At 45.9% G+C, this 13,096-nt stretch overlaps 2 protein-coding genes and 2 non-coding genes across 5 annotated transcripts in view; 3 read left to right on the plus strand and 1 right to left on the minus strand.

Annotated features, from left to right (window-relative positions):
• Positions 1-7,501, minus strand: part of SLC25A30 (solute carrier family 25 member 30) — a 35,956-nt gene extending 28,455 nt beyond the window's left edge. Inside the window, exons 1-2 of one of the 2 annotated variants that reach the window (XM_071805640.1) lie at positions 6,434-7,501; positions 1,934-2,075 (exon numbers count right to left, since the gene is read on the minus strand). The gene's annotated coding sequence lies outside the window, so the exon portion shown is untranslated. The remainder of the gene's footprint in view (positions 1-1,933; positions 2,076-6,433) is intronic. The other variant, XM_071805643.1, reaches the window with a different exon arrangement.
• Positions 7,502-7,564: 63 nt separating this feature from the next.
• On the plus strand, positions 7,565-11,837 carry TPT1 (tumor protein, translationally-controlled 1). Its single transcript, XM_065856340.2, has 6 exons — positions 7,565-7,714; positions 8,071-8,144; positions 8,571-8,761; positions 9,462-9,567; positions 10,058-10,174; positions 11,609-11,837. The coding sequence occupies exons 1-6, from the start codon at positions 7,687-7,689 to the stop codon at positions 11,609-11,611; spliced, it is 519 nt and encodes a 172-aa protein (XP_065712412.1). The 5' UTR covers positions 7,565-7,686; the 3' UTR covers positions 11,612-11,837.
• Positions 11,414-11,543, plus strand: LOC136097403 (small nucleolar RNA SNORA31). Its single transcript, XR_010650792.1, has one exon. It is a non-coding gene; the product is annotated as a small nucleolar RNA SNORA31 (small nucleolar RNA).
• A 713-nt stretch (positions 11,838-12,550) lies between the features above and the next one.
• LOC136097404 (small nucleolar RNA SNORA31) lies at positions 12,551-12,686 on the plus strand. The gene has a single exon (XR_010650793.1). It is a non-coding gene; the product is annotated as a small nucleolar RNA SNORA31 (small nucleolar RNA).
• Positions 12,687-13,096: the final 410 nt, after the last annotated feature.

Here is a 13,096-nt window from a genome sequence, read left to right on the forward strand (position 1 = left end):
CTACCATTCTTCCATTAAAATTCCCTATTTCATAATGGTTTCTGCAGTTCTACTGTACTTTTCTAAAACAATATAAACCAGAAGAGAAGCTGGGTGATACCTGCTAACCATCTGACATATTCTTTGTTGCTTAGGTCCCTCTTTGATTTTTACAGAAAGAGGGAATAGAGTAGACACAAAATTCTTATCAGAAAGTAATAACAAATCTATCTTGGGATCTTTGAAAATAATAGCAGGTTTGTATTTGTAGCTGACAAGTGTTATGAACTCAAGTTACTGGATTGTAATTTAGGAGCTGTTTTCCAAAATGCAGTCATTTAGCCCTGCTGCCTGCTTTCCTCTGCAGTATTTTAAAACCAAAAGTTTGATCTATCCATTTCTCTATAATGACACCTTTATTCCTGCCATTGCCCTGCAGCATCTGCAGCAAGGCTTGCTTTACAAATGTGGCTGAGTATGTTCTTTATTTATCACCTGCTGGCAAATTCAGTGCCAGAATTTCAGGAATAACACCATTAACATTCTGCGTGCTCTGTTGATTATTTCTCTATTGACAAAACCAAGAGCTCGCACTGCATAACAGTGAACTAAAAAGCACGTGGCGATGAATTAAAATGGCAGAACTCAATTTCAGGCTTCAAAACATTTGCCAAGCAAATGCTATTTTGAAAAATGGCAACCAAGTGATTTTAGCACAGCAGGATTAGCCCCTCTAATGGTTAAAAACTCAGCAGACTCAAGCTCATCACATGGAGTTGCTAATTATCTGGAGAGAATGTTATTCGTGTGCAGCATGCAAATGGCCAGTAGCCCAGAAAGGTTGTATCAGTTACAGGCCCATGATCAAATTCTTCATGCGCTGGCTCTGGGGCATTCCAGGTGACATGGGAGTGACACCTACACCATTGGCGAAAGCTCTGGCCTGCTACCACGGTAAGCAGAGCCTTCCAAGCCATTCACGGGCTCCTGCCCCGCCATCTAGTGGGGTGTCGCTGTATGTCATGGGCACCCGAATAAGAATTCTAGAAACTTTTGCATCTGAAGGGCAAAGACAGAGATCCAGTGGGAGGAAAGCCTTCTTAGAGTCTTCTTTATAGGGCTCACTAAGTTCACTGAAGACACAGCTCAGTGTCTTTGGGAGAAAAGTAAGCAGAGGGACGAGGTGGTCTCAAAATAAAGCTGTTCAACTTGAGAGGGGTGTCTGTAGATGCAAGTTGTAACCCTGGTTTAAGATGCAGGAAAAACAGCTGTGGTGTGGGACAGAGCCATGAGAGGCCTTGCTGAGACCCTGTACACCCCTGGCTCAGCAGCTGCATCCACACTCACGCCTTTCCCTTGCTCACTGCCTGTGTTAAAGACTGCAGCTATACTGGGCCTGGCTCTGCATCTTTCTGGTCGCAGCCCTGGCTTGACTTTGAACCTGAGTTCAACTCCAATGGCTTTGCTGGGGCACTGTGGGGGATTGTGCCCTTGACAGGAAGGACACTACCCCTGCCTGGCTCACCACCACCCACCTTCCCAGCTCCCCCTCCCTTTTGTAGCAGGTCCTGCTCCCCCACAAGAAGTCAGATTCAGCTCACTTAACAGCGTGATCTAGTGGTGAGCCAGCTCCACTGTGGAGGTTAAACAGGTCGAATTCCACCCTCATTCTCTGAAAAGCAATTGAACCAGTCACACATGCATTGCTTTTGGTTTTGTGGATGAATTTATAAATCTTCCACTCTGCTGTAAGAGGAACCAGAGAGATCCAGGCTCACTGTACACAGATTAAGCAGAGTTCAATCACCGCACAAGTAGTTAAATCTCTGCTCCCCTTTTCCTTAAGTCTGCAAAGAATTCCTTAAGAATGCAAAGAGCCCTTTCTGCATCATATCTCTGAGTCAAAGGTCTATACAACTTCGTATTTCAATAGGACTAAAGTAGGGACTCCTACCAGAACTAAAGCTCCGGGCACTGCAGAATCTGAATGCTTCTCCTTCTGTGCACATGTGATTTCCACACAGACTCATCTTGACATGCAGGGCAACAAACACATTCTTCTCTGAACATCCCTTTTCCAAGCCGTCTTGTCCATTCTGCACAGGGATACAAGGATGCTATTTTTAAGCCAATTGTATAACCAGTCTAAACAGGTGTAAATGACATCTAAGCATCACTGGGTGACAGAGAATAGGGCTAGAAAGGACCTAGAGGCACTCTGTCCCTCTGTTGTGGGGCAGCATCAGCTATTATCTATCTGTATCATTCATGATGGATCCAACATGTTTTCTGATCTCACCTGAGCAAGTTTCTAGCCTATCCTCAAAAACTTGCAGGGACTGAGAACTAGGTAGACAGCCTATTCCTTGCTTCTCTATTGACAGTACTGGAAAGCACTTCAAATGCCTAATCTAAAACATCCCTGCAGCGAAATAAACTACTTGTATTCCTCCTAGCATAAATTGGCCATGGTGGACAGACTACTCCTCTCCTCTGAAAGAAATTAAAATCTCTGGTGACATATTATTTCTGGGTGGATCAAAATCATTATTTCTGTTTCTACTCAGAGGCTGTGTTTTGCAGACCCCTCCTTATTCCCACTGCTCTTCTGAACCCCTGCTGATTAGTCCATACCTTTTCAAAGTGCACTGCCAAAGCTGGAGTTGGTGCTCCAGGAGGGGTATTAGCAGCAATGAGCAGAGATTAACCCCTCACATTTTTAAGACAGTAGGATTTTCTTACATATAACACCACTACTTATATATTCCAGAATGGTGTGGGCTTTTCCTAAAATGAGTAAGACAGAGGATTTTGGTTCAGCTTTGGATCCACCAGTACCTCAGATCTTTTTCGGTAGAACTGCTCCCCAGTTCTCTGTCCTGAGTCTGACCTTTTTTGCTTTGCGCTCAAGAGCATGACATCAGAGCAGCCATATGGAGTGCAGCTTCAGCTCAGTGTCCCCTGGCATGTGCCAGCAGCAGAAGCCTCAGGAAGAACAGAGGACCAGGGCCAGTGGAAGGCAGCACTTCCTGCACATACCCTCTCAGCTTCTAGCAGTGTGTGGCTCAGAGCTTGCCTGAACCTTGTGTTGCATCTTTGTGTTTAAAAGCCCTGGATGGATTTTCCTTCAGTAAATATGTTTGGCTGCTCATTGACCCACTGGCCTTATCCAAGTGCCTTCTGATGATTCAGGCCATTTGTCCAATGTGTCAAGGTAATTTTTTAGTTCTAAGTTTGTCCAAAATGTCAAGATCATTTTTAAATTCTAAACTCAATCTCCAATACATTTGTGGTCCTTCCCAACTAAATTTTGTTTGCAGCTGTAGTGAATGCATCCTCAACTCCTGCATTCAGCACGTTAGTGAAACACTGAACAGTAGCAGACCCAAGACAGGAGCAGGCCTTTCTACCGTAGTTCTTTTAGTCAAATGGGTCGCTAAATCTAAAATAGGGCTGCAGTTTTGGGCAGCACCTTGCTTCAAAGTTCTCATCTTGGCAATTCCAGTCCTGTTTTCACCTGAAAACGCACTAGATGCACTGCAGCCTGACACCCTCACACATCCCCAGTAGCGCGGTTTTAGGTGAGCTGAACTAGTGCATGTGAAGGCACAGATAAAAAGGCTCTTTGTTGCTGTGCAGCGACCTGTCTGTTTGAAGAAGTGCAGCCAGACGTCAAGCAAAAGAGCTGTGGGTGTACAGCCAAGGAAGCAGAGGATTTTCAGGGACCCAGCCACAACGGGAAGAATTTTAAATACTGCAAACGCCAGGATAACAACACCTGTGTTTCTTCTGAGTGCAGCAGGGTTTGTTGCTAAACTGAAGAACTTCCTTGCAGCCTCAAAAGTGATTCCTGTGTCTCTGATATCCTCATCTATTTAATTCAGTCTAACGTCTTCTATTATTTGTGAGTAGAACATCTGAACAGCTACACTGATGATCAAAGCTCGACTCTTTCAAGTGCCAATCTTGGGATCTGAGATATTGGCTTAGTACACTGCCAATGTAGATATCTAAATGACAAATTTTGGCTTGAGATCCAGAAGTCTCCAAGGATTGCCAGGGACTGAAAGGCTGGCTGTATTGCATAACTTAAACACCTGAAAGAGTCAAATTGACAGCCTGGTTTTCTGAGGTCACTTCCTAAAGAGTAAAAAGGTTTAGCATCTAGAGATCAAATCTTTACATTCCTGAAACTCCCTGGAAAAGAAGCTTGAACAAAACCAGTTAGAGGTACAGTTTCCATTTGGGTAGGCGGCATGAGGGGCTACCAAGTCACAGCTCCCATTTCAGTTCTAAATTCCAGGCAGGTTTATGAAGACACAAGCAGATCCCATGCTTGTCACACATCCTCTCTCTCAATGCAGCAGTCTCCATGCCAGGAGATGTGCTGGGGAAGGGGGCACTGGGCACAGACTGCCTTGCCAAGCTTCTGCAGTGTCAGGTCTTGCTCGGTCATTTAATCTTCAATTTTTCAGTTTCTCTTTACCAGGAGGGAAGTATATATTTAGGACCCTCTCCACCACATCCAGTAAATTATGTAAAACATCATCACCATGTGACTTTCACAGCCTCCTTAAAGGTTAGGAGAACACACTGCTCCCATCCCTTACTTCACAGCCCAACCTCACCTCTCTTCCTTCAGCCCCACCCCTCCTTTATTTCCACTGACTGCACCTGGCAGGAGACTTTGCTGGGGGCAGGATCTCCTCCCTTCTCACACAGCTCAATGAGAGTTGCCACAATGGACTGAAAAGCTACCGTTTACTTAGAAAAAGAATAGCAAAGTATCTGCCATTTTAATCCAAGACACAATTAGTTGACCACAGTCATATCAAATGACATTAAAAGAATTATCTATAAAAATACAGGACTTCCATCAGTCCTTGGGGATTTACACATCTCCAAAGATGAGGTGCATTGTCAGAAAAACATGTCACATCATTTTAGATGTCAGTCAGCACCTAAAAAGACCCTGCTGTGGAGGGGCCACCTTTGTAACCTACCACTCTGGAATGTATTAACCCTGGCTGGAAGTGAGAAATGCTTGAAGGGGCTGCCTGCATGGAAAGCAAGTGAGTACCATTAAGGTTTTCTTTAAACTATGCTGTTTTCTAAAAGAAAAAACAAACAAAAACAAACAAGCAAACAAACAAAAAACCCACAACATTTTCTGATCTACTTCATCACATAGTATCAGTACATGACATAATAAAATATTTATATGGCATCACAGGAAATTTTCAGTACTGGTACCTTGGTGAAATGCTTCTTGCAAAGCCTACACCAACTAAAACATCACTAACTTAATCCTGGGGCTTATTCAGGGTTTTCTGAGTTTCAATCAGTCTTAAAAGCAACTAAGGATGCTAAAAGGATGCAAAGCCTTGTCATGCCAACATTCCTAGACTCATTTAAAGCTTTTAAAACTTGTTATTGATTTAGCTTAACTCTACATCAAATTGGTGTTCACACAGGAGCCTTGACCTATTTAACCAACACATTTTTAAATAATATTTCCCATTTCACAGCTGTCACTCTACGGCAACACTACCTGAAGGTCCATCTCCCTCAGCAGTTGTGCATAAGGGCTTCTACCCTGATTCCACTAAATTAAGGCAACCATTGAATTTGTATGAGGTTTCAATACTACTACAGAAATATTCCTTTTTCTAGGACAATCTCTTCAAAATAAAACCAAATTGAAGCACACCTACTAGCCCGATGTTTTTAGCTGCATATTATACTATGGAGAAGGAGCCAAATATTCCCCTGTCACTCAACTCACTGCCAAAGATGTAAGTTGCTCTCTTTCCACTCTGGTCTGTAAAAGGAGGGGGTATCTTTTATCAGGCCAGATGCCACTGAGAAAAAACAGATAAGCTCCCTTTTTGGGAGCCCCTTTTTCAGGCCCGAAATACCAGAAATACCAGCAGTACTCTTGAAAGAGAAAACGAGCAGAAAACAACTTATACATTTAATTAGATTACATAAGCGGCTAGACAATCTGAAAAAAAAAAAAAATTAAAAGGGAGCACTGATAACTGGAGCAAAAGATGAGATAGCAGGGGAGGAGATAAAATGTGACCTCCTCTAGCACACACAAAGAAAGACACGAGTAATTTACTGCCTGAGGAGGGTGAGGGACAGTGAATTGTATCCTGTGCCCTAGTGTCTCTGTGAAGTCCGGGATCATTAACAGCATTAAGCTTTTTAGGTCCCATGATGTCTTTTGAAGGTATTTTGCCAGTGCCCCCTAAGAATCAGGGTTCATGGGAGGTCTACATTTATTTCAACTGTGACAGGCTGCCGCAGAAATGTTATGTGCCGGGGGAAAAAAAGAAGCCTACATGTTACTGTTCTCACTGTCCTTCTGCCTTTCATCTTGACCCTGACTGCTGGGCTTTATCTCACTTAACTGTGGAAAAATATACCTGGAAAAATGAGAAACATGTACCTGCTTCAGTCAGTCCTTCTGCATGCACAGAAGTGGTGTTTCTGAGCATACCCAACTCAATTTATCTGAGGCAGTAATAACAGGAAGAGTCTGTCAGCTTCCTTAATTGTTTGCCCATTTAAAAAAAATATCACTTATTTGGAGAAAGCACAGCACTGAGTACAGTTCAGCACGTGTCATGGCCCTTACAAGGTGTCAGAAGCTCCTCAGTGGTAAGCACAGCCAGCATTGCAGCAGTCATTACAGATGATGGAGATCATAGCAAGACACCCTGCAGGTGAGAAGGCAGCAGCTGGAAGCAGTCAGGACAGCCCATACACACGTTATCAGGCAGTTAATAGTGTGAGCACAGCAGATGACACGGTGGCACTCCCAGTCGTGGTGTGAGATGAGCAGCAGCACTTCCTCGAGATGCTTGGGAAAGGCTTGGAGCATTTCTCCTTGAAAACTGAGCTTGTGCCAGAGCTGAGGTGTGAGATTCATGCCCAGGTCAGTGAAAAAGAAACAAACAAACAAACAACAACCAAAAAAAACCCCAAACAGCAAGAGGAAGAAGGCTCCAGCTGCTAGGCAGTTTTATAAATAGAAGTGAAAGTCTTTTATCCAGTTCAGGGTTGGGGGAGCATTTTTTTCATACTTTATATAGAACTATAGAATTATAAAATGTCCTGAGTTGAAAGGGACCCACATGGATCATCGAGTCCAACCCCTGTCCCTGCATAAGACAACCCCACAGTTCACACCATGTGTCTGAGGGTGTTGTGTGGTCTCTTCTTGAATACTGAAAGGCTTCAGGTTTGGGGCCTGTCAGTCGATCTGCCACTCTAAAGCACAGTGAAGCTCTCCGCAATGACACACCTTCCTAGCGCCCGGCTGAGGGAAGACTGGCCTTAGACCGCAGCGTCTCCGGCCTCGTCAGCACGCCATCCTTCCGTCGACAGAACCCTTCTGGCGTCTGCGGGGAGCCGGTTTCGCTGCAGAATTCTCCCCCCGCTCACAAACGCCGCCACAACGGCCTCGGAAGTGTCGCCCCCCCGGTCACCAACCGCCTCCCGCCCAACGGCCGCGCGGGGGCGCCGCGCGGGGCGTGGTGGGCGGGGGGAGGAGGGCGCGCGTGCGCGATGACGCGCCGGGACGTGCCCGCTATATGAGCTCGGGCCGGCGCTGACTCGGCCCTTTCCGCCTCGCTCCCGCCCGCTCTCGGGTCGCTGCGCAGAGACCCGCGCCGCCGCCGCGCGCCCCCCGCCGCCGCCATGATCATCTACCGGGACTGCATCAGCCGTAAGGGCGTGCGGCGCGGGGGATGGGAGGGGGCCGCGCTGGGGAGGGACGCGGGGAGCCGGTTGCTGGGTCGAAGGAAGCAGCTGGCGCGGCCTGGGCCGGGGCGCGGGGCCTGGCGGCGCCGCGCATGCGCAGGGAGGGCGGAGGAGGGCGGGGGGGGGGGCATGGTCCGCCCGGGCAGAGGCCGTGGGGACTGGGGTGGAACGCCGGGCCCGAGGGTGGCGGTGATGGGAACCCGGAGCAGAGCGCGGCCCGCAAGGGCGACCGGGGAAGGGTGGCTGCGGGCCGGGCGCGGGGAGGCGGAAGGCGGAGGCTGAGGCGGCGGCGCCCGCTTGTGTGTGTCCGTTCCCCTGCAGAGGACGAGATGTTCTCGGACATCTACAAGATCCGGGAGGTGGCGAACGGCCTGTGCCTGGAAGTGGAGGGAAAGGTGAGTGGCCTGCCTGCCCCGGAGAGGGTTGGGGGAGGCAGGCGGGTCTCGCCACGGTGACGCAGGGCCGGGCCGCTGGCGGGGGCAGGGTTTGGGGAGAGGGGTTGGCTGCCATGCGAGGGGCCCTCGAGGAGGGGGAACCCACCACGGCTTGGTGCCTGTGGCTGGGGCAGGGCCGGGTGCTGCTGCAGGTGTGTGTGAGAGGGCCTGGGATAGCCAAGCTGGAACGTGGTGCTGGTGTAATGAACCTTTGGTCAGGTGTTGGGAGAAAAGCCTGGTTTAAATCTGTGCTTGAGCTGCAGTCTGATTCGTTGCACTGAACTGTGGCTCTGAAATCATGCTGTGTTGTCAGGTCATAGATATGTGAGAGCAGTAGCATTAAAATTTTTGCAGAGCAGTTAAGTTTTTTGATGTCTCTGAATCTAGATGGTCACCAGGACAGAGGGTCAAATTGATGACTCTCTAATTGGTGGCAATGCCTCTGCTGAAGGTCCTGAGGGAGATGGAACAGAAGCCACGGTCATAACTGGTGTTGATATAGTAATAAACCACCATCTTCAGGAAACCAGCTTTACAAAAGAATCCTACAAGAAGTACATCAAGGACTACATGAAAGCGTAAGTGTCAGCTTTTTCTTTAAATGAGATGTCAGAATTGTTAGGTCATTGAGATTTTAAAAACAGTGTTGAACTTTATTCCTAGTAGGTGTTAGTTCTGATACAGGTGCCAAACTGGTGGTGAACTTCAATACCATCTTAATACTTGGCAAAACTGGAGCACTAAAGAATTGATATTGGAATATCTAAGTTTATCTTGGCTGTGGTAGTGCACCTGATCACGTGCTTTGGATATTTGTAACCTTGCTGTTCTCTTTTGTATTCCTGTATGCCACACATTATGGGGAAGGGGGTGGGGTGGTGAAGAAAGCTTCAGGAACCTTTTCTGATGTGATAGTTTAAATGTCCAAATATAATCTATTTGAGTGTAACTTTCTGTCAATTCAAGGTATAATTTGTGTTGCTCGGTGCTTAGTGGGTTGGCATTAAAGATGAAAAAATCAGTTATAAAGTGCTGATGCTCTTGGTGCTGTGGAAGTGGCTTGCCTAGGAGAAAAATTAGTTTGATATGAGTGGCAGACACTGTTCTGCTAACTCACTAGCGAAATAAAGTTAAAATTTGGGGTCTTTGCTGCTTTTCCCTCTTTCCCACACAAAGTCAAACAGTTTGACTGCCTGTAACTCTTTCTGCTATGATTTGGTGCTTCACAGTTCAGTTATTAGGCTGGAATGTGTTTTCAGAGCTTTTTTTTCCTTCCAGAATTAAAGCCAGACTTGAGGAACACAAGCCAGAGAGAGTAAAGCCCTTCATGACAGGGGCTGCAGAACAAATCAAACACATCCTTGCCAACTTCAAAAACTACCAGGTAATGAAACTTAAGTATTCATATAGCATTATTGCAGTGATACAAACGGCAGTTGGTTAATCTGCTGAACTAGCCTGTGGAGAGTGTTGAGGGCTCCTGTTGTGAGGACATGTAAGTTATCCTTCTCAGAGAGTATTAGGGGCTTTGAAAGTCAGGGAGGAGAAATGAAAAGGCTCCTAAGTGTTTGGGGATCTCATTTCAGCTTACAAAACTTGTCGTTAACTACATTTGCAGTTATTGCCATTTAGAAACTGTGGAGTTAAAAACTTGAAAGGTGGATCATTTTGGCCCCTGCTGTGTCTTGTTCTGCTGTTTGTAGCAGTGTGGTAAAATTACGTGGCACTAAAATAGAGAAGATGCACAAAGCAAAATCCCTGAAGCTGGTCAGGGAGACCTTTAAACTGAACTAATAGAGGTTATAGCTTGCGTGTATGAAAAGCACTTTCCCCTTGTTGTAGCTCATAATGTCTCATAACATGTTTCTCTGAAGTTCTTTGTAGGAGAGAACATGAATCCAGATGGTATGGTGGCTCTCCTGGATTTCCGTGAGGATGGTGTGACCCCATATATGATTTTCTTTAAGGATGGCTTAGAAATTGAGAAATGTGTAAGTATTGACCTGAATAGGATGAACACATTTAACTTGCATGATTGGCTCTTTCAATGCATTGCTTGTTCTGTCATCTCCCTGTTGAAGCTGAGCAGTAACTGCCAGTTTAAAAACTTGAAATTCATATAAGTATAGCCTGATTGCTGCTTTGTATTATACTAAGTGCGTGAAACTTCCTTTGTGTACTATTGAATAATACTCAAAGGGGGCGTAGCTTCACTGCAATGACTCATTGGTGACTTAATGGCTAAGAAATGCAGTAGGAATTGCCTTGGTCAGATGTGTATAATTGGTAATAGTTTTAAACTAAGAGATTAAAGATGATGTCCTCTGCAATGGAGCATTTCTATTTTGCATCCCTCTTGTGGGGGTTAATTATGAAGTACCTTGCATGGTCACGTTCCATCTTTCACTTAATCTGATGCCCTTATTCTGTTATGCAAGAATCATCTGTTGTATTGCCCTAAATTTGGGAACGTGGTAATACTTGACTGAGTACTTAACCTTGTTCTGTCTGGAATCTCTCAACTGCCTGAGCTCAGGCAGCTCCTGTGGTCTGCCTTCTTGGTACTTAGGCCGAGTTGAAATGTGGCTGCAACAAAACAGTCTTTGGATACCAACACTTGCGTTTTTTTGCTTATTCTGAGTGCTGTGGAATTTACTGCAGACTACTAGTGTGGGATCACCAATTGCTTTGCTCAGTCATTTTAGACTTAGGAAGTGTATTTATAGCCGGCTAAATTTATCTGTAGAGCCTTTTACATGCTTTCCGGTATGTAAGTCACGTAAAGATGCAACAGCTTCTAGTGTGGAGCAGCAGCCCAGCTAGAAGAACACTTATTGACCCAGACACACCACCTCCTGCAGCTTGATGGGAGGGTGATGTCTGTCTTGCACCCTAGAAGAGATCTGGAAGGTACCTTTTCTGAGCAGAAACTGGTGTGCATTTCCCCTACTTGGGGCAAACCTTTGGGTGTGTAATGTAGATAACCCCACCTACTTAGAGATGGGGTAAAAGAGTAGCAAGGTGTTCCACTGAGTAAGAAAACTTTGAGCTTCTTGGCACAGGTCTTCTGAGAGACAGCATGTACCTTGTAAGTTTTAGTACTTGCTTAGGTCATGCTCTTATTTGAGAGGACATCTGAAACTTGGTGTGTCAATCAGAAAGGGTGTGAATGAGTGACTTCTCTGGCTTGCTCAGCAGCTGTTGCCCATTGCTGTGATTGTAGAAGTGCTCAGCATCCTCTGATAGACCATGAGCACTTGTCCCGTTGCTCTCTGGTTTGCACTAAGATGCAAAAATAACTTCCTTGCGCTTTCTGCCTGCCTGACTGTGGCAGCTCAGATTGAATTAGGGAATACACAAATAGGTTGCAGAAACTTACCCTGACTGTTATGACCTTGAACTAACACTTGTTATTCTTGTTTCAGTAACAAACAGTATGATTTTGGATCACCTGTCTTCATAGCTGGCTGCTGTTTCTTCTTCATTGGCACAACACCAGGAATTGGCAATGTCTAACAACTGGACTGATGTCATCTTGAGCTTTATTCACTTATTTTGACCCTGATTTGGAGTGGAGGCATTGTTTTAAAAAAAAGAAAAAAATCCAACCATCTGTCATGTAGATTGTCTAAAATAAAACTCATTTGAACCCGTTCTAGGTGATGCCTTTTGGTTGAGTGTGTTTCTTAGGGTGACTTGCAGGAGAGGTTGCAGCAAGATGTTTGTCAAAGGATTTTGTAGTGTCAGTAGTATAGCTTGATCCTAGTGCACTACAACTGACTTTCTCCAGACAGACCTTGCACAGTTTCTGCTGATGGCATTGGAGTACAAGAGCAGGCTGAGGGAATAAGGCAGAGCTCAAGAAATGTCATCGTAGTGGAGTGGACCTTCATCCTTTGTGATTGCACAGAGGCTTCTATCTCTGGAAGATACCAAAATTAATAAAAATGCAACGGAATGGATTATGTGCTAATCAAGATTTTGTCAGATGCAGATACTCGAGTCTGTCTTCAGTTTTAGTAGGACTTCAAGATTAAGGTAGGAGGATGGAAGAGCGCTTGTGTTAGACTGAAGCTCCAATCTGAACACAGGTAGTGGGAACATTGTGGGGTGGGGGTATAAGCACCAGGTTTTCCAGCACAGCCTGGCTGTAGTATGAGCTCTGACAGCTATTCAGGGGCAGATTAACTAGAATTCAGTCAAGCTACGGGTGTTTGTGCTTTTCTGTACTTGCCTTGTGCTTGGGGTGGGAACTGTCAGAATGACCCTACCCTGTCCTGGGCTTATTATGAAGTAGGTGTATCTCTGGGCTTGAGACTTATCTGAGCATTTGTAACTTCTGTTGCTGCTGTGTCCCTCCTTAGGAAATGCATCTGTTTGACAGACCTGGAGCAAATGGCCATTGCTTCTCTGGTTCTTGCTGAGATGCAACAGTAACAGGTTCCTTGCGCTTTCTACCTGCCTGACCTTGTGGCAGTCTGGATTGAATACAGGAACACAAACACCTTCACAGAGCTCCAGCTAGGGGAAGGGGGTTTTTGTTGCTGCTGACACCATGGTTGGGCCTGACCAGCGATGTTGCCTTGATCTGCAAATCATTAATTGTTAGAGGCACAGAAGGTGAGGTGCTTGAGAAAGTGGAGGGTGTTCCCTGCTCACCAGCTGTTGATCAGTGAGGCCTCTGGCCCGCACTTCAGCAGAGTCTTGGCATTTTTGCCTTGTGTTGTGGTTTGGCCTGTGGTGCCGGCAGGCTGAGGAGAAGGCAGGTTTCTGCAGGGGTAAGATAGGAGCAGCAGTGGGCTTGGGAGGAGTGAGATACTGCCTGTGGAGGTGGGAGTAGAGTATGCTCTAGTTATCTTGCAGGTACTTGTCTGGTTTAAACACACACAGTTTTAGTTTTGTGGGAATTTCAT

The sequence above is a fragment of the Patagioenas fasciata genome, chromosome 1 (genome assembly GCF_037038585.1).
Source record: "Patagioenas fasciata isolate bPatFas1 chromosome 1, bPatFas1.hap1, whole genome shotgun sequence".
Classification (NCBI taxonomy): Eukaryota; Metazoa; Chordata; class Aves; order Columbiformes; family Columbidae; genus Patagioenas; species Patagioenas fasciata.

Coding starts and splice junctions, on each gene's coding strand:
- TPT1 (XM_065856340.2), top strand. CDS start 7,687: ATGATCATCTACCGGGACTGCATCAGCC. Junction 7,715..8,070: donor CTACCGGGACTGCATCAGCC/GTAAGGGCGTGC, acceptor GTTCCCCTGCAG/AGGACGAGATGTTCTCGGAC. Junction 8,145..8,570: donor GCCTGGAAGTGGAGGGAAAG/GTGAGTGGCCTG, acceptor CTCTGAATCTAG/ATGGTCACCAGGACAGAGGG.